We start from the raw sequence: 22880 nt of genomic DNA, 5'->3' as shown, positions 1-22880 counted from the left end.
CAAAACTCAGACATTTACATATCTACATAGATAGATTGATAGATAGGCAGAGAATGCTTCAAAACTTGCACCAGTTACTATTTAAACACCATCACATTCAAAGCTTCTACAAGGCAGACTTGACATGGGGGCTCATGCTGGGATCTCACAGAAAAAAGAGAAAGAAACAAAAAACACAAAAATAAAAACAACAGGGGAATTCCTGTACCTTAGCAAGCTTCCACCGCTACAGATGGGAAGCACTGTAACCGAGATAAGGTGAACAATAAAGCAATTCGCAACATCACACACACACACACTGTACCAAAGGAGCTTTATTCTTCCGCAGCAGACCCTGGGATATGAAACACTCGCTGAGCCTCTACCCGTGGTTTTCTTTGTCGGTGGAGGACCTGGTTTTTATGCGCTGCTGCCGGTATGTGTCTGTGCGGGGGTGCTGGAGCTAGCGATGGTTTCGTCTTTATTGCAGAAGTGAGTGGGTGGGTGGGTGGGTGATATTCCGAATAGCAAGTGATATAAATCTCGCGTAGGGCTGGATTGGTGTCTTGATTGACTGGTGCTCCAGCATGTTTGGTCGTCTGGATCACGCGGATGGACGTTGTACACGGCTGTGGCACGCTGCTAGATTTTGAAGTTGCGCCTCGAATGTAGAGTGGATGATTGATCGTATGCAGGGACGTAATTATCTGTCTCGAGAAGATTTTCTGGAGGATGCTCTGCGACCCGCACAAATCAACACAACGACCACTGTCAGGTACTCTTGTGACTCAACCTACCCAGAAAAAGGCACCGTGATCCAGACTGTGATCTACGAGAGACAGAACAATTGTGATCAGTCCCCACCACGCTCGTAGCTCCACCCAGCCACTCAACTCCAAGCTCACACAATTAGCGTAAGCGTTTGGGTACGTCGAGTTAACACACAGTTCCTTTCCTACTCCTCATTCCCACTGGAGGTAAACAATCTGATGAACGGTCTAAGCATGACAAGAGTAACATTCTTAAGGTTCCGTGGATAGGGCTAAAGTGGCCGCCCTTGTTTCTGTGTCACAAGTTCCGTCACATCACTTAATCGACGGACTCTATGGAACTGACAACCTCAACTGTGTTGCACAATGCTCAAGTGTGTATGATAATTTTCATCAGTCACGAGGTTCACATCGGGTATCGATGATTTTGACTCTTAAAACTGACCTTGTGCAATAGTTTTAAATATGATGTTGAATCCACACAATGCCACGATCCTTATTGTGCAGTTTCACAGCTCTTACGAGCGTTCTGATTTGAAATGGCGTGATCGAAGAACATACCTAAAAAAAGAAAAAAAACGCCGTTGCTCTGCAGTCACGAAGATTCGGTATTGCCTCCCTTAAGGTGGAGGACTGAGCACCCTATTAATTCCTTGAACCGAGATGTGACCTTCGACGTAGATATCGTGATCGCATATATGCGCCGCGCCGTCTCCGTCACCGAATTTCACCGTTCCATCGGACTCCGACGCGATCACCTTGTGCGGGTGCCGAAGAGTGCTGTAGGACTGCTTGCCCAAGCGCTTCACGGCGTTGTACATGCTCTCGTCGGTTTGGTATTCCGACAGGAAGTGGTAGTACAGCAGCGGCTCCATGGGCATGTCCAGCTGCTCGATTGTGAGCTGCTGCATCGCCTGGTCGTTGGGAGCGAGGATAGTGATCTTGTATCCCATGCGCGCTAGCTTGCCTATCTCGATCCCAAGTGTGGTGGCGTTCACCAGTAGCTCCGCCATGTCGTTGTATCCTCCGTAGTTTGTAAGCGCCATCACAAACTGCAGCGTCTCCTCGTCGTCATCCCAGGTAAACCCCGCAATGCCGGGACCGGGAGCGGGCGCAATGGACGGGCCTAGGGATGGACCCAAGGAGGGGGCAGTAACGCTGGTCGTGGGGGGCATCACAGCGCGAAGCAGAGCGTCTGGCACAACGGGTGCATTTTTCTCCAACATGTAGCGCGTCGTGGAAGCGCTCTTGGTTCCTGAGCGAGATTTCCTGGAGACCTTCCTTGAAACAGGGGAGCCACGAGGCTTCTCGTCTGACTGTCCATCACGCTTCAACTCTTGGAACGCCAATGCAACTCCAGGGGGGGATCATGAACCCATCCAGCCCGTGCACAATGCCGTCTTTGCGCACAATCGAGTTCGGCGAGAACACACGCGCAGATTCCACGTACCGTTTCAGGCCATGACTCCTCAACCCCACGACATTCCCGCTCGCCAGCGTCTCCACCGTCCTGTTCTGAAAATCTGCGCCTTCAACTCGCCCAGGAATCACATGGTGCTTCAACAACGTCCGCAGATACGCTTCGTGCCCAGGCCGCATCAAAAACCTCCACAAGTCCGCGTCCACCTGCTGTTCCAAGTAGCTGTTCTTCGGCGCAAACACCGTGATTGCGCCTCGCCGCAGAACCTCCCGCTCCAGCTCCTCCAACATATCTGCCTTGTCCAAGTACAGCACCATCTCTGAGTACTGTGAATCTAGCAGCGCCTGCAGCACGGAGCCTGTCCCCAACCGCACCTCTCGCAATCCTATCACCCTCTTGCTCTCCAGGGGATCAAACCCCTCCACTCCCAATCCCCAACTCACCACCATCGCCGTCATCATCACCTCCATCGTCCACAATCCTACTCCCATCGTCCGCCATCGCCACCCCATGGCTTCCTCACCACGCCGCCCCCTTCACTTACACCTCAGTGGTTCTCCCATGAGAGGTACATCCAGCCGTGCTCTGCATTCGCTGCGAAACGTGGTCGTAGAAACTGGAGGCATCGAGCATCACACAGCTACAGCGTTGAAAGAGGCGGTGTCAAAAGCAAATCAGGGTCCTCAAGTCACAACGGCTGATTGCTTTCACTGGGGGCTTCACTCGTGTTAGTCTTGTGATGGATGACGGTGAAGTCTTCCCAATCATGCACCTAGTTTTCCACACTACGCCTCTCAGTCTCTCGAGCTGGGTGCCGCTACTCCCGTCTTCTGCGATGCTGGCTTCAAGTTTAAAATACCGTATAATCAATTAGCATCGCATCTTCATGGCCGGTTTGGGTATGGGCTGCGCATAACATCCTTCGATGCCCACACTATCAACTATGAGCAAACACAGTGATAGACACCTTTCATGGACTTCTGCTAGTAGAGAAATAACTCGTCGCTTGTAGTCCAATCTTTATTGAATGTATGTAAGTTTTTTAAGTATGCCGAACGATTTTGGTGCCTTAATTGATAGGAACATTCCTACTGGTCACGGCTTTGTATTCCACCATCATGTCTCCTTAATCACACTTTTGATCGAGGAAACGAGACCAATAATGAATATACACAGATTCGAATCCGTTTGAATGGTGCAGTATTCATAATAAGAAAAAATACGTGAATATAAGAAAAAAGGTTTTTGTTGCTTTTGTGAAATACCCATGTGAAGGAATGAAAACGCAACATGTCACAATTCACATGTAGAAACTCGAAGGTGTGACTCTCGGACAGATTCCTCACAGGAATCAATCATTCGTGTTGTTCATTCATCTGGCAACTCCATGCTTGCAACTTTTCAAGCCAACTCCTAGACTAATGAAATCTATGAATTTTCTTATTATCGGGGATTGGACATTGTCACCGTGAGCAGCCAAGTGGTTCTGTGGTAACGTCCAGTTCGACGGCAGGAATCTTTCGGAGTTTTGAAAGCTCAATTCGATTCTTCAACTCGAGGTTGGCTCTGAATTCGTAGCCGTAGTAGCATTGTTGGAGTGTTCAAAGTCTGTTGCTCCGCGGTAAGTGGGTTCGCTCTGGGAGGAAATGGTTTTTGAGGTAGGAAGTGTTAGGGTTTCGTGTCTGTCCAGCGGGATCGAGCTTACGGTGACTTCCGAAAGGTCGAATACAGGGAGTTGTTTCATGAGGTTGTAAATCAGATGATGAATTCATTTATTGTAACTCATGCCTTACTTTTGGTGATCGAGTGAGAATGTTCTGTGTGTTTTTCGATGAAGGAGCATTTGTCTTGTTTCGAGGGGAAATCTGTTGTCTCAATACGTTGTGGTTCTAATGTGCATGTTCTTCATTGTCGGGTGTGTCGAAGGGTTTGTACTGGTGTTTGTGTTGGCGTAATTGTCTCTTCTTTGCTAAGCTAGAGGCTTCACAGTGTACATTGGTCCATTCCGCAGAAGGCAGCTGGAATAATGTGGTGACGTGCTGGCAGGTGAAGTTTTGTGCATTGATTGCGGCGTACTTGCATTTGTCTTGAATCTGTGGGTGGCATTGATTTAACGGAGCTTGTTCCTATGGCGGGATCTTTTGAGGTGAGTCTGAAATAAACTTTGAGATGGAAATGTCCGCGTGAAAATTTAGTTTAGGTGGCCTAATCGGTTAGTTTCTGGGATGTTGAATCTGTTGCTTCTGGCGTGTATCACAGCGGTAAGAAATTTAGATGCAATGCAATTGTGGGTTTCTTCTAAACTCGTTGCAGGGGCGTTTATAAATCTGATGCTCTACTGAGCCTGTAAAATATTGATCGGATGCTAGTGTTGTTGATCCGAATGACTACCAGACTTTGACTAACTATTTGATTGTGTGGAATTAGGGTAATGTTTCGAATACACCATTGGCGATTGGCATTGTTGGTCCCGGCCTGATTGGGAAGACTCTTCTAGACCAATTCGTTAATCAGGTATCACTACCCCTTCGTCCATTAGTACGTTGCTTTAAATCCGTCATTTCGTCCCTCATCGTCTACAGCTCCGGAAATGGACGTCACAGATGAGTCAATGTACCCTGAACACGTTGTCCTCCGTTGGTTTACTGTGAGTGACCTAGTCCGTCGGTTATTCTTAGGTGGCAACGCTGAAGAAGGAGTTCGAAATCGACCTGCGCGTCATGGGAATTATGAACTCGAAGAAGATGTATCTTGATCACACGTGAGTATGCTGTAGTATTTGTCACGATGTATTGGTTTTGAATTGATGCCTACACTGTTCCACTATCCCTCAAGTTTGAATATAGAGAAATAACCCATATGAAACTGAAGAAATGTAATGCAATGACATACTTGTTGAGTCGAGGCTCAAACGTGAGAACTTGGCATACATTCAATCTGCTTGTTTCAGTACTCTGAGCTTCCATAGTAGATTTTGTCAGCACTTTATCCAAGTGTTTTGCTGAGATACCAAGTCTTTGCAGAGGTCTAGAATTGTCAAAATGGGAAGAGTTGCTTCACACGCATGCGGTAGCATCAGACATGTCAAAGTTCACAGCACATTTTGAGAGCCAGGATTTCCCTAATCCTGTAATTATAGATTGCACCGCAAGTGCTCAAGTTTCTCAGATGTACTATGAGTGGATCAACAAGGGTATCCATGTCGTGACTCCTAACAAAAAAGCTAATTCAGGTGCTTTTGATCAGGTGCATCCTCGTCTGTATTCAGCAAGTTCACTGTTTTCGCTAGTATGTAAAGACCTAGTTTATTGTTTGGATAAGTTAGTTCCTCACTCATAAATTATGAGCGGTTGCTTATTGGCTGTATTATGCTGCAATCCCAGCGAGTTGACAATAGACATTATGCATGGTATGTGTTGTCGCAGTATAAGCGAATAAGAGAGCTGCAGCGAAAATCACGCATACATTATTTCTACGAGGCCACTGTAGGGGCGGGGCTGCCCATTATCAGCACCCTGCGTAGTCTCGTTGAAACTGGGGACAAAATTGTGAAGGTGGAAGGTGTTTTCAGGTTAGTGATCAGGCGCGCTAGAACATTTGTCATCCTGAATTCACAACTAGAAATGAAAAAGTTTCAGGTTTCAGGTTGCAGCTCTCTCGTAATCAAAACATCGAAGATGTAATGTGTTAAGTCCTGGGTTATTCGTTTTTCTTCTCTCTTTACTTTTTTCCGTGGACTGCTTGGGGACTTATTGTGGATTCTGTTAATGCAGCGGCACACTGAGCTATATCTTCAACAACTTCAACGGTGAAAAGTCTTTCAGTCAGATTGTATCTGAAGCTAAGGCATCTGGATACACTGAGCCTGATCCTAGAGATGACCTCTCTGGCATGGACGTTGCTCGAAAGGTACGTTTATAATGTTACTATTGCTCGAGTGTATTTACTTTGCAGATCATGCATTTAGAATGTTCAGGCGAGTACATCAGCTGCAATGCCATTCAGTATTGCTCATTGAAAACGATATAATTCTTTGCTTCCTATTGAAGTGACCTAATCATGTTTGAACGATTCAGGTTGTCATTCTTGCTCGAGAGTGCGGGCTGCAGTTGGAGCTTGATGATGTCAAGGTTCAAAGCCTGGTCCCAGAACCACTTCAGGTAATTGTACTCTTTACAAATTCTTTCAAATTAAGCTTGCCCTTTGTCATGCACATGTGACAATACATGTCTTTTGTGTGTGTCTGCCAGGGGTTAACGTCTAGTGACGAATTCTTGAATGAGCTTCCAAACTTTGACGAGGAGATGGAGTTGCGAAGAAAAGGTGCTGAAGTATCTGGAGAGGTGGGTCGAGCTTCTACGTTTTATTTATTTATTTATTTATTTTTATGCTTGTTTAAACAGGATGCAGTTATGTGTTGTGATTGTGTAGAAGATCTAGATTTTTCATTTTGGTGCTTGATACCTTCGGCCTCCTTGCAGGTTTTGCGGTATGTTGGTGTAGTCGACGTGAAGACCAATGAAGGAAGAGTAGAGCTGCAAAGCTTCCCAAAATCGAATGCTTTGGCTCAACTCTCTGGTTCTGACAACCTGGTCTCCTTCACGACGTCAAGATACTTGAGACAACCTCTTATTGTGAGGGGTCCAGGTGCTGGTCCAGAAGTTACGGCCGCTGGTGTATTCAGCGATCTTCTAAGGGTCGCTTTCTACTTGGGTGCGCCTTCGTAGGTAGCATCCACGTCAATTTTGTACGAGTTTGAGTGCAGTTCTGATTTCGCGAGTTCTTACCTATATTTTTTTGTTTTTTCGTGTTTGGCATCAATTACCAAGGAGTGCAGGCTCTCTAGTTATCACATGGGAGATATCTTTACGGTGCCTACTATGTTTTAGGTTATGGGAACCTTCGCTGAGCTTGTGTGAGCAGCTCAAAGTGTTAGTTTATCTTCTTGTGGGAATTATTATACTTCGTTGCTATTGCTGGTGGCAACTTTCTCATGCCAGCACATGCACATTATCTTTGTATGTTGATTACGATTACTCATGTGATGAAACGAGTAAACATATTATTTGTAATAACTTTGTATTATTAAATTATCTTTATTGAATGAGAGGACAGTGTGAAATACTCTTGAGAAATTTCAAAGGACCACAGAATTGTCACCATGTGCCCATGCACACAATCAACATAACAAAAAAATTATGCTCAACACGGTTAGTACAAAAACGTTCACATGTTTACTTCGGGTACAACTGAAGTCTTGAAAATTTCGAAAAGTCTTTCTCAGAAGCTCAGTTATGGCAATCTATCAAAATTGGGCACTTTATTCATGCAATATGCAAGTAAAAAAAAAGGCCATTTAGTAATCCTTTCAGTCAGATTCTTTCCTCCAATTTTTTTGTGATAACAATTAATCTTCTGATGTGTAAAGGTCAGCGAGACGTTCATCATTCTTCAACTTCTCATTCATCTCGGCATACCTGGAAATTTTAAGAACAAATTCAAATGAGTTACACTTTCTTCTTTCACACTTTCTCCATAATTTAAATTTGGATATTCTATTTTTTTATTTATTTATTTTCAAATATTTTGATGAATTTCTGCACATATATTTTAATGCAAGTAAGCATGATTGATAGGAAATGTTTTTTTTAAAGCAATAATCTTTACCTTTTCAGTGATTGTTCTTCATGATAAGCATGGCGTTCTTCTAAGATGCGGATACGAAATATGGCTTGTTCACAAGACTTCTCATATTCTTCTTCTTCGGCAACTGTCATACCTTCTCTATCTCGTTCATAATTTGCTCGTGCCTTTGCAAGTGCTGATGTTTCTTCTTCATAGCGTGCCTGCAATTCTTTTGATGGTTTTTAAAATAAAAATTGAAACAAGCCATCGGTTTACAGTGGATATATATATAAAGCATATTTCATAAGTAATCGGAGTGGTTCTTTCGAAGTTTTGAAAGATAAAACCATAATAATGTATATAATCAGGATGTTTCTTTTCAAAAAGCTTACATGCTCAATTCACTTGTTAATTCTTGGTACTAAGACACTTATTAAATAATTTTATTATATAATTATTTTAACATCCAAAGAAACCCACTTTTTGAATTGGTTCAATCAATTGCAGATTTTGGTTTTGTGATAAATAAAAAAAATACACCAAAAGAATCACACACACACACACCCTTATTTTTATATATATATATATATATATATATTTGTGCTTACTTGGATAATAGCTGACACACACACACACCCTTATTTATATATATATATATATATATATATTTGTGCTTACTTGGATAATAGCTGCACGTGCTACATGTTTATCCCTCAATGCACGTATGCAATTTTCTCTAACAATCAACATTTGTGGACGAGATAGATGCTGCCTTGGTTTAATACCAACAGGGAAATGTGGTGATAAATAATCTGTTTCAACCTATCATTAAAAACAACAACAACATTTAAAATTAATCATTAGAATATCAAATGACAATAGATAATAAGCTAATTGGGAAGGAATGAATTGCAATTCCACATGATAGGAAATTATAATTTTTAATGAGTGGGATTTATGCTAAAAAGTACTTTGGATACTTCTTCAACTAGATCGTCTTTCTTCATTTGGGCAATGTCCGAGAAAGGTGTCATTAGTACAATGCATTGTTCTTCTCGAGCTCGTTGTTCCAATAATTCTATCACATCTTGCTCCGCTTCTCGTACTCCTTGGATGCTTTCCTTTTCAGCTATTTGAAGGTGATGGTACTCATCAATTTGTGCAAAACCTCCCATCTTTTCTAAAAATGGATCAACCTACAAATATTTTTTAAGAGTAAATCATGTATGTATATATATATATATATATATATATATATGTTTATGTTTTAGAAATTATTAACATATTTTAGAGTGATTTTTATTTTGGAATATGAATGAAGCAATAATTTCGTTTGTAATAATCAAATATTATTGTACGTGCATTGAAAAATGAACATATTGCATACATGCATTGATGAATATGAACCATCTTTTTCATAAACTTTGGTGTTATTGGTGATACGGCCATGCACAAAATGGTAATCTACTCTAATCTGCTGTAGAGAGATCCTGAAGACTTTCTTTGCAATATTGTCAGAAGGATTTACATCATTTCTAAATCCATATCTGAGAAATGAAATGGAATGTGGTTAATGTCTACAAATATTTACATGATTAATTTATTTTTTACTTATTTTAGAAAATATATGCACTCCTATTATGATCTTCAAAAATTTTGGCAACAACATGCACAAAATCTTGAAAACAAACATGTTTACATGTCTGTTTTGAAGTTATTTATTACTTTTGAGTTATTTTCACGATTGGTAGCAATTGATCTGATACAATTCCGCAACAAACACTGGAAGCTTGGTTGTTTTTTTTCTCTTGAAGTCTTTGAAGCCTTTCTGCAATTGAAGGCTGTGCTTTGCCTCGTTTCACACTTTCCATCCACAAAAGAAAAAGAATGCTTTATAATTCAAATGTTGATCCAAAATACCACATGAATTGACATTCATGTATGTATTTTGTATTTTGGATTTTATTCATACAACAATTTGGATAAGCCATCCTCCACCCTTATATATCAAATGTAAGTGATTTTTCACCAATTTTTCTATCAACCTTTAAAAAACCTTTAGACCAACATTGGTTGCATTTTCTTTATATATATATATATGTATGTAGTATGACTAGGTGGATGGAAGGATACGTATTATGAAATATATAAGTACCAAATTTTTGATTTGCTTGTCCTTCGCTTGGTAGGAGTGGCTTGAGTGGACTTGCGGTCTTGCATACTTGACCGCTTGCTAACCACACTTCCACGACACACACTCCCCTGGGTCATGCTACCTCTCTCCACCGAGTCACTTCCCTTGGTTGTTCTATCTACAAGTGATGGATCAAAGCTTTGTGTGGTAGAATCCGGCAAGCTTTCATTTGCAATGGGTAGTGATGGTAGAGCGTACACCACACTTCGATACACCATGCCACTTTCCTTGTGCTCAAATGTCTCCTTCACCATCCTTCCTACCACCTACACTCATCTTAATTACCATTTTTTTTATTTTGCTTATTTGATTTAGAAAAGAAAAATACCAAAGAATTTAGAGGTTTGAGAATGGATAATGTTCACCTCTTCTCGTGTTTGAAGCCCGTCAATGCGAGCTTGTGGATAATATTCAAAGCTACGAGATGTCCCTTCAATGATATTTATTATTTTTATGCCGGATGTTGTTCCGGGTCCAAAGACCTCCATAACCTTAACATGAAGAAAGGTGCTATCAAAATTGGATTTGAGAATGTGTATATATAAAATTTTAAAGTTCAATTTGTATATATATATATATGCATGTGTGTATGAAGGAATATAAAACCATGTTGAAAGCAAATTACTTTCATAAAGGAATTGGTGATTGAAAATTAAAATTAAAATAAAAAAATAGAAAAATTTTAAAAAAGAGATATGTTGTTGAATCGAAATATATTACTTTCATTTGTTTGATGAAGTATACTCTCTTTTTGAGCATATCTTTTCGACGTTCATAGAAATCATGACATTCAATTAAGTCTTTGTAGTTGTGGTCTTCATAGTAGACTAAGCGTTCTATGAGTCCATCCCAACGCATGTAATTTCCATAAAAAGCAAACATGATGTGTGCGCAATGGTCATATAATGTCTTTTTGCAACCTTTTGGACACCTTTTGATTTAAGGTTTTGGATTGTTTAAAGATGATTTATAATAAAAAAAAATTCACTCTATGTACATGTATAAATATTTATGTTAAAAATATATGGTTTTCTTATTAGTATCCTATTGTAAAAACAAAAATAAAAATGTAATACATTCATAATTAAAGAAAAAAAGAAAACATAAAAAAACATAAAAATGAAATAGAGATTAATCTTAAACTTAATCACCAAGTTATATAACACTTTTAGATTATTAGATTTTTAGTAAATCAATTCCAAAAAAAGAAGTACACATAAATGAGTAAAAGTATCCAACCTCTTTACATAATTGTCTACCGGAATTTCAAGTTTAGGAATCCATGAAACACCATGAAACCAATGATAACTAGCAATGTCACCATATATATTCTTTTTGATTATGAAATCCTTAGTTTTTTTGGAAGGGGTACTTTGTTCTATTTCATGCTCTTCCTCTGATTTTTTTCCAAAAGCAATAGTAGGATCTATTGCAGGATCTTCAACATACTGTGTTGCCTCATCTAATACCGGCTCCCATAAGTTTATATTCTTCAAATCCCATGATATATCTCCAATGCCTTTTCTAAAACCAACAAACCATGTGTTGCATAAAATCTAAATTACTTATCCATGATGGTTTTTAAAATTTATTTATGTTTTAGATAGTTTTGAATCAAATAATAGAAATTTATTACAAAGACTTGAAAGCCACCTTGTTGAACTAATTTGCATATTTGCCCACAAGTTGGTATGATTCCATGCAAATTCAACACCTTGATATGGTGACTTGTCTAAAGCATATTTTCTACCTAATAACAGTTCAGTACAAATCTTCATAAATATGACTTATTCAATTAAAAATAAGAATAAACACACTTTGACATACTTCTTTTATTTATTTTGTATATATATATGTATAAAGATGCACACATACACATACGCATATAAATATATATATATATATATATATATATTGAAAACAAAAACACAAATTATCTTCATCACAATACCAGTTGTGGGCTCCAAATAAAAGGTATCTGCCATTTCTCGGTCACCCTTAAATATTATGATCCAACAATGCAATCGTTGGGTATCCAAAGGATCCAAAAGTGGAGCATGGACCACTGGATTCGTCTCGTTGATCTCATTTTCTTTGATTGGCAAGTATGCATTCTTTTCTAAGAAGCTTATTAGCAAATCCCCATTATCCGTTTGTCCATCAATCAATGGCTATATTCATTACAATATCAATAGTAAATTCTTGAAATTCAACTTTCTGAACCATATAATAAAATAATAATAAGAAGAAGAAGAATAATAATTGCAATATTCTAACATTAAGAACAGTGAAAAAAAACTAATCTATGATGTTTTAAGAATCACCTCCAAATTAGTGTCATTAAAATCAGCTACAAATTTTTGTCTCAGTAAATTTTGCTCCATTCTTTTCTTTTCCAAGTACATTGCATTGAAAATGGGTTGTACGATAATGTCGTACTTTTTGGGTACATCAGCCAAAGAGACCTGTATACAGAACAAAAAATGTTGAGAAGTTTTCATATTTATACTCTTGAGTTTAAAAAATAGAAAAAAAAATATTATATCAAATTTCATGTACAGCATATTTTTTGCTGAAGAAACACCACATCCAGCACGTATTTGCACAAGTAAAATGATTTTACATGTTTATCATGGTGACCAAGTTTTGTGATTGCTTCAATTTTCTTTGGGGGTGGAGCTAATTTGCTAATATCAAACTTGGTATTTTTCTATAATCAACAGGTACACACAAAAGCTTAAAAACGATGTCAATTCTTAATTTATATGATAATTTAAATTAATTAATTAATTTTTAATTACCATTTTGAATGACATCAATCATATCTGACATTATGAAGAACACAATAAATTACTAAATAAATATATCTAGAAAGATTAAGTATGTGGATTCGATCAATTTCTAACCTCATTGCATGTGGTGATATCTATGGGTGCATAACCACACACACACATTGCATTATACCCAACGCCCAGAAGTAATGAAACCATCACTGTTGCGAAGTCAAATGAATCTGCCTTTGCCCACTGTCATATCAAAAGCACAAGCACAAACTTAACTGAGTATTCCAGAATGAACAAGACAAAGAATTATTACTGCAAAAATCTACACAAAGTTCTGCAATCAAACATTACTAGTATTGCAATTGTTTGTTAGTTTTAACCTAGACATCGAAGATTGCAACTTACTTGGAGAATAGTTGAAGGAGACGGCAAATATTTGGGAAAATCAAGTGGATTCTCCAAAGGCTCGTACTTCAGGAAACCTGGGAGGAAATCGCAAAGGCCCTCCCAGTAGAAGAATTCAGGGTATTTCAATTGCGATGGTCTAATTACGCTGCTGAGGAACTTAGGAATTCCTGCTTCATTCTGGATCACAATCCTCCATGCTCTCCTGTCTCTATAAAGTTGCTCAAACTGTTCATAATTGTTGCCAAAGACTTTTACCATGTCATCACATTGTTTATGATATTCAGATCCGAGGCTCAGTGGATTTCAATCAAACAGAAAAACCGCATCAAATATGGGTACCTTTTTGAAGAGAAACGTACCCGTTTCTGCCACTTTTGCACATGGTCTTGAAGGCGTATATCAGCATCGGTTAGGAATTGGTATGATCTTGGAAGTCCACGAAGCTTTACACAAGCCAAGCAGAAGACGAGGTGTGTTGAGTCATATTCTCTTCCAAGGGTACTCAGAGACTTAAAAAAGCGTGACTGAACAAGAAATCGTAGTCAAAGGCAAATAAAATGTCCAGAATCTTCAAATCGAAAGGCTTACCATGTACCTTAGTTTCATCTGCCAATAATTCTGCCACACGACTTGACTTTGTGTCTGGTGGTTTGGATTTTTTTGGTGGAAGTACCTTTTTTTTTTTTGCACATTCAAAACAAACGCAGCAATTTGGTGAATAAGAATTATAAAAACATAGTGGACCATAATGGTTGTAGGTGTAAATGAGCAATGTCATACTTTTGGCTTAAGAGTTGCAGCATCAGTCTCCAAATAAACGTCCCAAACAGCTGAATCTGCAAAGCCTTCGACCGTGACTTGTTCCTCTGAATCATCACGGTTTTGTAACACCAGAAGCAAGTCCTTATGAAAACAAAAACTGCATAATTAAGAAACACCTTTGTCATTTTAACACTTCAATTTCAAATCCATTTGGTGTACGTGCTATTTGAACTTTAGAACACCTTCAAGGGCTGATGTTAACGATCTAAAATGGTTTGTACTGTACATTCAGAGTCCAATAAATGATACAAACGCCACTAATTTACCTAGATGCGGGTTTTGGTGAGAGCTCGGTGTCTATTTCGATCCAGCTATGTGTCTCTGCACAATCAGTGACAGCACCTCATTTAGATAAAATCTTAACTTGACTTTTATTGAGAAAATTGCAACGTTACGAAGTCGACGTTTGATTGAATAGTTAACTCAAGAGACTAACACATTTACAAGAATAGAGAAACTGTTTAAGTGTCCGCACGAATGAGAACTTGGACAAGAGATCAGGTCAATGCTAACTTACGCAATGTAAGATAAGAATGCAAGGACCGTAGTGTACAAATGAATGGCGCATGTTACCATGGTATGCAAGTTGCATTCTCTCAACAAGCGGTAATAACATTGCCTGCTGGCTGCATATGTCATATGTGACTAAATTAGTATGGAAGTTTAGACAAGAATACGTGACTGGAAGTGCCAGCTGAATCCATGCAGACATGGTTATACAAGATTGAGGTGCTCTTCCAAATCCAAACAATCTCATACATAGAAGTGGAATAAGAGAATGAAACGCAAAAAATTGGAAGTTTTATGTACCTGGTTATCTCCTCGAGATTGTCTACAGGTGGTAATCCCATAAAGAACATACTTGTCTTTGCTGCACCACTTTTACTCATACCTCCCACAATATAGAACCTGTCGAACAGTCAATTGTTGAAATTCCCTCACGCACAGAATTATGTCCTTCCGAATTTTCACGAATACAGCTCGACACCGCACATGTATTTTTCGAATGACTCCAGAACTTATACATGCATTTACTGTAATCAACGAGAAGATCTTACTTATTGTTCATTATTTTGGCAGTGTGTCCATATCTTGGTTCTAATCCTGTTTGATTGACCTGCGAGCATACGGATGAATCATTAAAATCTGATAAAGATCACCATTTGAAAACATGAGAATTCAAACAAACTTGACGTATTAGAACTCGATCCAGTCTTCAAGAGCAAGTGTTTGCAACACGTCAATTATTTGAAAAGAAATCATTGGAAAGGAAGACCACCTTGATCCAAATGAAGTTAACAGTGCTCATGACATACATATCATCAAAAATTAAGTCGGATCTTCCTCCATGAATGTATAAAATGTTATCTTTCACTACCATTGCTGCGTTTTGACGCGGGTTTGGCCTCGATCCTCTTGTTGTCTGAGGGTTCCACGTCCATGTCTATTTACACGCACAACCACTAATTAATAAATAACCTCAAAATGCTTTCACTCGAAATCATATGAAGATTAATAAGGAGTGAGTCGCTAGCTACTGTACTGTTTTATCCATTCGCATATCAGACGAGCTTCATATGAACAATCGTGGTGGTCACCTTCACTTGAAAGCAACGCGGACGTTAGTTCGAGAATCCACTTTCATATAATTAGCAACAAAACACTTTCGTGCAATGCTGCAATTTCTGTCAACGGCTATAAAAGAGAAATTGACCTTAGCATCAAGAATGTGGAGATCATTGAATCTTTGCTTGGCACCACGTCCTCCGAAGATCATAATCTTATCTCCAACTGCTACCATACTCGCACCTTCTCTCGCATGTAGCGACGCTCCTTCCAGTAACGGCTACCACGATAACAGAAGTATTATATAGCATTGATCATAATTAAGGAGCAAGCGATTATTGCATATTGTAAAATTAATTAAACCAATGCTGCGGTCTCATAGAAATATTCTTGGCATCTAAGCTGTTGTGGCAGAAGTAATTACCTTGACCCACGACATACACCGAAGGTCGAGATAATAAAAATCATTCAACAGTTTCTGTTCCTCACTTCTTCCTCCAAAGAAGAATAGTCTGATTGATTAAAAAATAAAAAATCGAAAGTCAATGTCGTGAGCATGGAAAAAATCCCACATTCTGATGAATTTAACTTTCTCTCCAATAGCATTGAATGGAAGGTTTAGATGTCGAGGTCGTGCTTAAAAGGCCACATCCAAAATGTTGAGAAAAAAGCACGAACTGAATCATCTTTAACATCAAAAAGTAATAGGACGTTTCAGGAACTTTACATAACCGAAACTTCTAAAAAATGCAAAGGATCAAATTCAATGATGAAATATTCCATAACGTAGAACGGCCATGATTGAGATATTCGTTATACATTTTGCTATTACCGATGTGTACCATCAAAAGCAGCTGCATGCCCATCGCGACAAGATGGTGGGTCTCCGTTGGTCACAGGTCGTCCCCATATCAGAGTTAAATAATTGATACCATACAGCTCATCAACCTGCCAATCCACACATACATACAGTCAGAAATCAAGCACATATCATCTGCTAGCAAGTACGCTGCTTCTCTTTTCAACGTCAAATTACGAGCATTACTATAAAGTGGTTAAGCAGCTTAGATGTGTCCAAGCTATGACACCAAATTAATGCATTACCCTCCCATATTTGTTGATGAATCCTCCAAACATGTAAGTGACATTAAGGGCTTGAGTGACAGAATGTCCTGTCCTTGCTACTGGCCAGTTATTGAGCTCACTTTTTGTGTAGTATCGCTTGTATGAACCTGATCAATGAAAAAGTTATGTAGATGATCACGCGTATTATGTTCGTACCGGAGGCGTCAAATTTTAAACAAGCAAAACAATAGAAGCAATCTTCCTAGTACCAACAGATTGAGCGCCAGGTCTCTCTATAGCTTTGGACTCAAGTTGCTCTTCTTGAAATTGCGTTCGAAGGTACCCCATGTATGAAAAGAAACCCTGCTTCAAGAGCAAGGAAAGGGGAGAGGGGGGGATGCAGAATCAACATTAAACTGAGTCCAGCAAAACATAATTTAACGTATATATCATATAATGAATGATATCATGGGTACGTAATCAGTCTAGTCAACTCTGGATCATAAGAACAATCGCTACACCTTTATCACAATAACCAACCTGTAGGTAGAGCTGCAAACCAGGCTCGGTCAATGGATTATCCATGCATTCCAAACTCTGCATGTTCTTGAGGTGTCCCAAGGTTGACGGCAAAGCTGTCATCCGGTTCATGTGAACGTCCAGTTCCACCAACTCGCTCAACTTTCCAAGTGATGCTGGCAAACTCGTTAGGTCGTTCTCACTAACATTCAGCTTCATAAGCGATTTTGCCAATTCAATTGAAGCTGGAATCGCAGTTAACTTGTTTTTTGCTGCTCAAGACAAAGATTGGTGAAACTGCAATATTAAAATTATACCTTTGATTACGATACTGAAACTTCTAACGCATAGCAAACAATTACGTACCTATGCTATCATTCACTACGACATCATTAGTGGCAGCACTTACAAACATTGATGCTGATAAGAAATGGCATATTAGACCAGAAGCACGGTAGTGATCCAACAAGAAGATTGTTCGTAAAATCGATTTCTTTAATGTTTGATAAAGAACTCAGCGTCATGTCAATATCTTTGATGAAATTATCTGATGCGTCCAGAACCTACCATTTGCAAAAAAATTCAAAACAATGAACAAAAAAACGACTACAAAAATTACGTTCATAAGTTAAGGTTGTAAACGTCACTGATAATAGAGCGCAAACTGCGTTCAAAACATGAACGGTCAGGACTGATGGTTCTTTTAGTTTAGAAAAGTCGTAAACAACATGTCATTAAAAAGTTACAATAAAAGAATTACCTGTAGTTTATTAAATGTAAAGGCAATGCGAGGAATCTCCGCGAAGCGATTGTTCTTCAAGATCAGAACTCTCATATGCTTCGTCTCTGCCATGTCTAAGGGTAATACTTGGAAATGATTTCTGCAAATTTATCAATAATTCAGAATGTAAAATGAACTCGTAAATCAGATCAGTGGCAATCCATCTTACAATTCTGAGGTTCAGACGGCCTGGGCATTTAAAATAGATAATAGTGATAGACAACCAGCGGTGATCGATTCCTTCTTCAGAGCTAAGCTTTAAACTAGATTATAACCAATAACAGCAATGGTCCACCATCACCATTTCATAGTTTATCCACCAATACATAAATGAGCGTACAATCAAGAGGGAATGAAGAGATTTAAGGCAAATGGATGAGGCTGAGGACGTACTTGGTAAGATTGATTTCGTTTATGAGTGTAATACCAATGTGCTTGGCCATGTGAACGAATTTCAGTGGAATTTCCCACATATTCATGTTACTGCAATGTGCACATTGGATCAAGTCAAACGACGGCATTTTGTTACAGACTCACCACAGGTATTATACACAATTGTTGACACACAACCAAATTGTTTGATTCAGAGCTGAAGCCCTAGATTCTTAGTATCTGGTGCTTGAACATGTATAAGCATGAATAGGTTGATAGGTTCGAAGATTCAAGGCACTTAAAAAATTTGAAGAAAAATTGACTTAACATGCAAAAATCAGCAGAATCATGAGTTCAGACTGAGGATAGACCTGAAATTGAGCTTGAAACTGCGACGGCACTCCACCATCCGCGCTTTTATCTTCTCCATGCTTGGTTTTTTCACTGAGATGTGATCACAAACACATTTTTAAACTAAAAAGTAAGGATAATAAAATAAAATAAAATAAAAGTCTCACTTCCATGTCGTCAACATTGTGCATACGAAATGCACTGATCAGGGCTACACCCACCTGATTCGAACTAGTTCTTTCTCGTCAGACCACTCGATTTCGACCAAGTATGAACACCACAAATCAAAGTAAAACTCCACATGGGAATCGTCGCACAGGTAACAGAAAAACTCAAATTGGTAAACCAATTGCTTAAACCCAAGTGCATGTAACACGCAATTAACTCACATTGTGGAGAACCAGGTCTGCCTGCCAAAGCAGGCGACGGGGGCTTGTTCGACATGCTGATAATTCAACGCCTCCTTTTTCCTCTCACGATGAATGTCCACGCACACAATCCCCCTACCCATGCATCGATTGCGGTTGCGCCGGGCTTGCATGCAGAGGCGTGTTCTACTCTGGCGCCTGTAAAGTGAAATCGACGAATGAGTGTGGCACACCAACCTGCAAGGCTGACAATCACCGAGCGCTGCTTGTGCGCTTCAATTCCTGGGACAGCAAAAAAACACCAGCCGAAGCGCATTGAGCGGCATGCGCTTCTCCGGAACGCGGACCCTTAATTTCACCGACAGAACGACATGCTTTCATCGGGAGATACAGTGCAACAACCGAACTCCTCGCCGAGACGGTTTCGGCCGACACTTCTTCATTCGTCTTCTGGATGGATAGCGTTCGTCGGTCCGTATCTTTCTCATCCCCTCGTCACTGCGTGTCTCTAGAACCCCTAAAAGAGTGGCCGGGAACTGTGGCCCCCTTGATAGTATTTGTTTCTACAAATTGAGTGGGATAGCTTTCTAAAACATTTTAAAGCCCTCTACTAAAATACTTTAATTTTGCATTAATTTTTTTTTTTTTTTTTTTTTTTGTTTTGTTTTGTTTGTTTTTTTTTTCTCTTCTCTTCTCTTCCTTCCATAGTGTAGTCAAACTTTTCCTTGGTTTGAATGAAGAAGACAAAAAATCTTCATATAATAATATATATAGGGGAATGTTAAATAGACCCAGGTTTTTATTAAATTAACCTACCAATGATGAAGAATATGATAATCTTATTGAATGTGGTTGGTTTTCATTGGTTTTGGATCCGATAGTGGAGAAATGAATCTAGATGTCTTTTCTTTTTCTTTTTCTTTTCATGATGGTTAGGATGGATGAGTCAATTTAATAAAAGCTTGAATCTATTCAACATTTTTTTTTTCTCTCTCTCTCTCTCTCTCTCTATATATATATATATATATATATATATATTTGTTTACAACAATATGTCATATATATATATATTATTATTATTATTATTATATTATATATCATATTATTATTATATATTATTATATCTGTTCACAACAATATGTCATATTATTTAAATATTAAACTTATAAATTGATACTTAACAAAGAAATTGAGCATAAGTAAATTATTAAACTCTTATTTTCTTCTTGTTATATTTGATGCATTTTCTATTCTTTTGCAAAATAAATATATATTGTGGTTTAAGTATATAATAAATAATTTTTTTAATCATTTTTTTAATATAGTTTAATAGTAAGGGAATAAAACCTCCAAATATCGTGCGTAACTTATGCTTTGAGCAACCTAAGCAAGGAGTATACACATTCTATAGTCTCTTGTATTAGTGTAATTTGACAAACAATTCAATTCTCTAGTGTATAACCACTTCTAACTAAAAAGATCAATAAAATTATTATTTCAATAAATAAATTTTTACATAATTTATTTGAATTAATTAAATCTTATTTATTTAATTTAATCATGGATTTTAATTCATTGAGAAGAATTAGTAATAATATTAAATCATCTATTTTGATATTATATTTATTTGAAAAAGTTACTTAGCTGATTTTATGTATTTGGACCAATTTTTATTTCATTAATTGAAATACATTGCTTAAGTATGTTTTCAACCTACTTGCCCTCTAACTTGCCATCTTTGTTTGTTCTCTTATATTCTCTTCTATTTTCAAATATCAAATCAATACTTATGATTAAATCTTAGTGGCAGTTACAATCTAATGATCCATGATAATAGAGCTACTGGATTGAGTTGAGAGGTTTTAGAGGCATGTAGTGATAAAAAATGTTAAGGTGATTTGTACTTTGAAAAGATGTAGTTTGGATCAATAATTTGTTTTATTAGATTGCATGTGTCCATAAAGACTTTAATAAGTTTATTTGGATTAAAAATTGATTTTAATAGATTTCATGTATTAATAAAGACTTTGATAAGTTTGCTTCGATCAATAGTTGGTTTTACTAGATTTCATATATTGGTAAGATATTTGATAATTTTTATTGGATTAACAATTGGTTTTATTGGATTATATGTATTGATAAGAATTTTGATAAATATTCTAAAATAATTTGAATTAAGTTAACTTATTTTTAGAAATTATGGCCAAAAAATAAAGATGTCAAAAGAGAGAGAGAAAAAAAAAAAAATAGAGAGAAAGAGAAAAAAAAAAAATAGAGAGAGCTAGACATGTTGTTAGGGCCAATTAGAATTGATAAAGATAGAAATAAAGATATAAAGTAGTATTTCATCTAAGCTTCTATTTTTAATTTCTAAGATCCTATTTGAATTTTAATTATATTTGATTTGATCCTCTAATTAAATTCAATTACACAATATACATCCAAAAAAAATATTTTTACAAATCTACAAATTTTAACTTAAAGATTTGTTGCAAAACTCATTTAATTTAACAAAACATAAGTTTTTTTTATTCAACAAAAAATAAAGTCATCCAAAAAAAACTTAACTTTATAAAGTTCTTATAAATTTATTATAAAATAAAATTACTCAAACTATGCTAAAAGAATCCTATTGTATTTTTTTTCTAATTATGCTCTTCATTGTACAATAAGAAATACAAATTTGCTACAGATATGTATTTTTGTGCCTTAGGATCTGATTTTGATCCTAATTTTGAATTGTTTTCTTTTAACTATCAATTTATGGTTTTTTTAGATAATACTTGCTGAAAGCTATTCTTTACTTTTACCTCAAGTTGTATATAATAATATTTTTTCTAATCTACTTTATTTTTTCTTTTATATTATCAAAAAAATAAATAAAAGTTATTTTATTAAAAAATAGTATTATTACTAAATTATTTAAACTACTATCTCTTTAGGTAATAATAATTTTTTAAAGTAATTTTCTACTATATTTTTAATTAAATACCTCTTTAAGTTATATAATTTTTTTTCTTTCACCAAATAATTTTATAATACTAAAAAATAGATTTTATCATATATAATTTTAATACTAATAAAAAAATATCTATAAACAGATTTTTTATTGACAAATTATATATAATTAATTAAAATCAGAAAAAAATAGAAAGTATATTAATTATATAATAATTTAAAAATTAAAGAATTAACATAAAATTAATATCATGGACAAAAACTCGATGAAAAAGCAATTCAGACAAGTGAGCCTTCACTCAAAGAAAGGTAACAAAATATAAATAAACAAGTATGTATATTGAAAGAGAAACTGGAATGGCTATTGCCAAAAGATAAGAAAACTAGAGACCCTTCAAACTAGACTGGAAGCAAGAAAGGAGTTGACAAGAGTGAAGAAGGCTTCACTCTTGTCTCTATATATACTATCTAATTAGGGGCTACGTGGTGACGTTCTATAAGACCTCCAATATGTATTGACTTTGTAGGATACATGCCTTGACTTACAAGGCAAGTTTTTCTACGTGTGGGCCACATACTTAGTTTGATCTTCAAGCTAATAACATGTGTGGCACATGGCCAACTTGTTGACCACGTTTCTAATCCAAAAAGTCAATTAAAGACACCTATGAATTCAAAGGAGCGTCTATAAAGCTTCTAAGAAGCTTCCATATTAAATACTATAGAATTAACTAACTTTTACCTACTTTTACTTACTTCCACCTATTTCTATATGTAATTAGTAGCTTACATGAGTATGTCCGTGACAGTTAGACTTTTAAAGATTTTTTTTAACTAAGAAATTTGAATAAGAATATATTTTTTCTTTCAAAAAAATCAAATAGAAGTGAAGTGATAGC

The 22880-nt window shown here is 37.1% G+C and overlaps 2 protein-coding genes and 1 pseudogene across 24 annotated transcripts; 1 reads left to right on the top strand and 2 right to left on the bottom strand.

Moving 5' to 3' along the window:
• Nucleotides 1-35: 35 nt before the first annotated feature.
• LOC112277099 (fasciclin-like arabinogalactan protein 17) lies at nt 36-3338 on the bottom strand (annotated as a pseudogene). The gene is made up of 2 exons (XR_016501028.1): nt 1311-3338; nt 36-716 (listed from the first exon to the last, which is right to left on the bottom strand). The product of XR_016501028.1 is annotated as a fasciclin-like arabinogalactan protein 17 (transcript).
• A 133-nt stretch (nt 3339-3471) lies between these two features.
• On the top strand, nt 3472-7177 carry LOC112277098 (bifunctional aspartokinase/homoserine dehydrogenase 1, chloroplastic). 3 transcript variants are annotated; one of them, XM_024509053.3, is made up of 10 exons: nt 3472-3728; nt 4216-4315; nt 4597-4683; nt 4848-4930; nt 5193-5415; nt 5595-5740; nt 5943-6078; nt 6246-6329; nt 6420-6512; nt 6651-7177. In XM_024509053.3, the coding sequence occupies exons 2-10, from the start codon at nt 4298-4300 to the stop codon at nt 6894-6896; spliced, it is 1116 nt and encodes a 371-aa protein (XP_024364821.1). In that variant the 5' UTR covers nt 3472-3728; nt 4216-4297; the 3' UTR covers nt 6897-7177. The 3 variants fall into 3 exon arrangements, with proteins under 3 accessions (XP_024364821.1, XP_024364820.1, XP_024364822.1); XM_024509052.3 differs by having other exon boundaries at nt 3487-3790; XM_024509054.3 differs by lacking the exon at nt 3472-3728 and adding an exon at nt 3779-3916.
• Nucleotides 7178-7322: 145 nt separating this feature from the next.
• LOC112277142 (uncharacterized) lies at nt 7323-19400 on the bottom strand. 20 transcript variants are annotated; one of them, XR_012216756.2, is made up of 35 exons: nt 19045-19400; nt 18676-18748; nt 18326-18415; nt 17912-18032; nt 17561-17714; nt 17173-17423; nt 16902-16995; nt 16672-16799; nt 16400-16515; nt 15992-16079; nt 15716-15847; nt 15281-15445; nt 15060-15118; nt 14812-14910; nt 14575-14627; nt 14268-14322; nt 13960-14098; nt 13775-13852; nt 13539-13622; nt 13177-13404; nt 12895-13014; nt 12612-12698; nt 12313-12453; nt 11940-12159; nt 11642-11738; nt 11228-11512; nt 10709-10919; nt 10354-10479; nt 9950-10254; nt 9520-9657; nt 9182-9341; nt 8766-8990; nt 8473-8616; nt 7837-8023; nt 7323-7646 (listed from the first exon to the last, which is right to left on the bottom strand). XR_012216756.2 is itself a non-coding variant. In XM_073531320.2 (35 exons), the coding sequence occupies exons 1-35, from the start codon at nt 19097-19099 to the stop codon at nt 7577-7579; spliced, it is 4770 nt and encodes a 1589-aa protein (XP_073387421.1). In that variant the 5' UTR covers nt 19100-19400; the 3' UTR covers nt 7323-7576. The 20 variants fall into 20 exon arrangements, 18 of the variants coding, with proteins under 18 accessions (XP_073387421.1, XP_090103848.1, XP_073387422.1 ...); XM_073531320.2 differs by having other exon boundaries at nt 7837-8015; XM_090247722.1 differs by having other exon boundaries at nt 7837-8015; nt 9182-9284.
• Nucleotides 19401-22880: the final 3480 nt, after the last annotated feature.

Source organism: Physcomitrium patens, chromosome 25, assembly GCF_059467195.1.
Source record: "Physcomitrium patens ecotype Gransden chromosome 25, ASM5946719v1, whole genome shotgun sequence".
NCBI classification, from domain to species: domain Eukaryota; kingdom Viridiplantae; phylum Streptophyta; class Bryopsida; order Funariales; family Funariaceae; genus Physcomitrium; species Physcomitrium patens.
Note: the sequence above shows the minus strand (reverse complement) of the source record. Positions and strands in the feature narration are given on the sequence as shown.

What these genes read in the sequence shown, in the direction of transcription:
- LOC112277098 (XM_024509053.3), top strand. An exon ending in TAGACCAATTCGTTAATCAG is followed by an intron (nt 4,684 to 4,847) that starts GTATCACTACCC and finishes GGTTATTCTTAG; the next exon opens with GTGGCAACGCTGAAGAAGGA. An exon ending in GCATGGACGTTGCTCGAAAG is followed by an intron (nt 6,079 to 6,245) that starts GTACGTTTATAA and finishes TGAACGATTCAG; the next exon opens with GTTGTCATTCTTGCTCGAGA.
- LOC112277142 (XM_073531320.2), bottom strand. Translation starts at nt 19,099, where the DNA reads ATGTCGAACAAGCCCCCGTCGCCTGCTTTGGCAGGCAGACCTGGTTCT. An exon ending in TCCACATTCTTGATGCTAAG is followed by an intron (nt 15,446 to 15,715) that starts GTCAATTTCTCT and finishes GCGTGTAAATAG; the next exon opens with ACATGGACGTGGAACCCTCA. An exon ending in TTAATGACACTAATTTGGAG is followed by an intron (nt 12,160 to 12,312) that starts GTGATTCTTAAA and finishes TAATGAATATAG; the next exon opens with CCATTGATTGATGGACAAAC.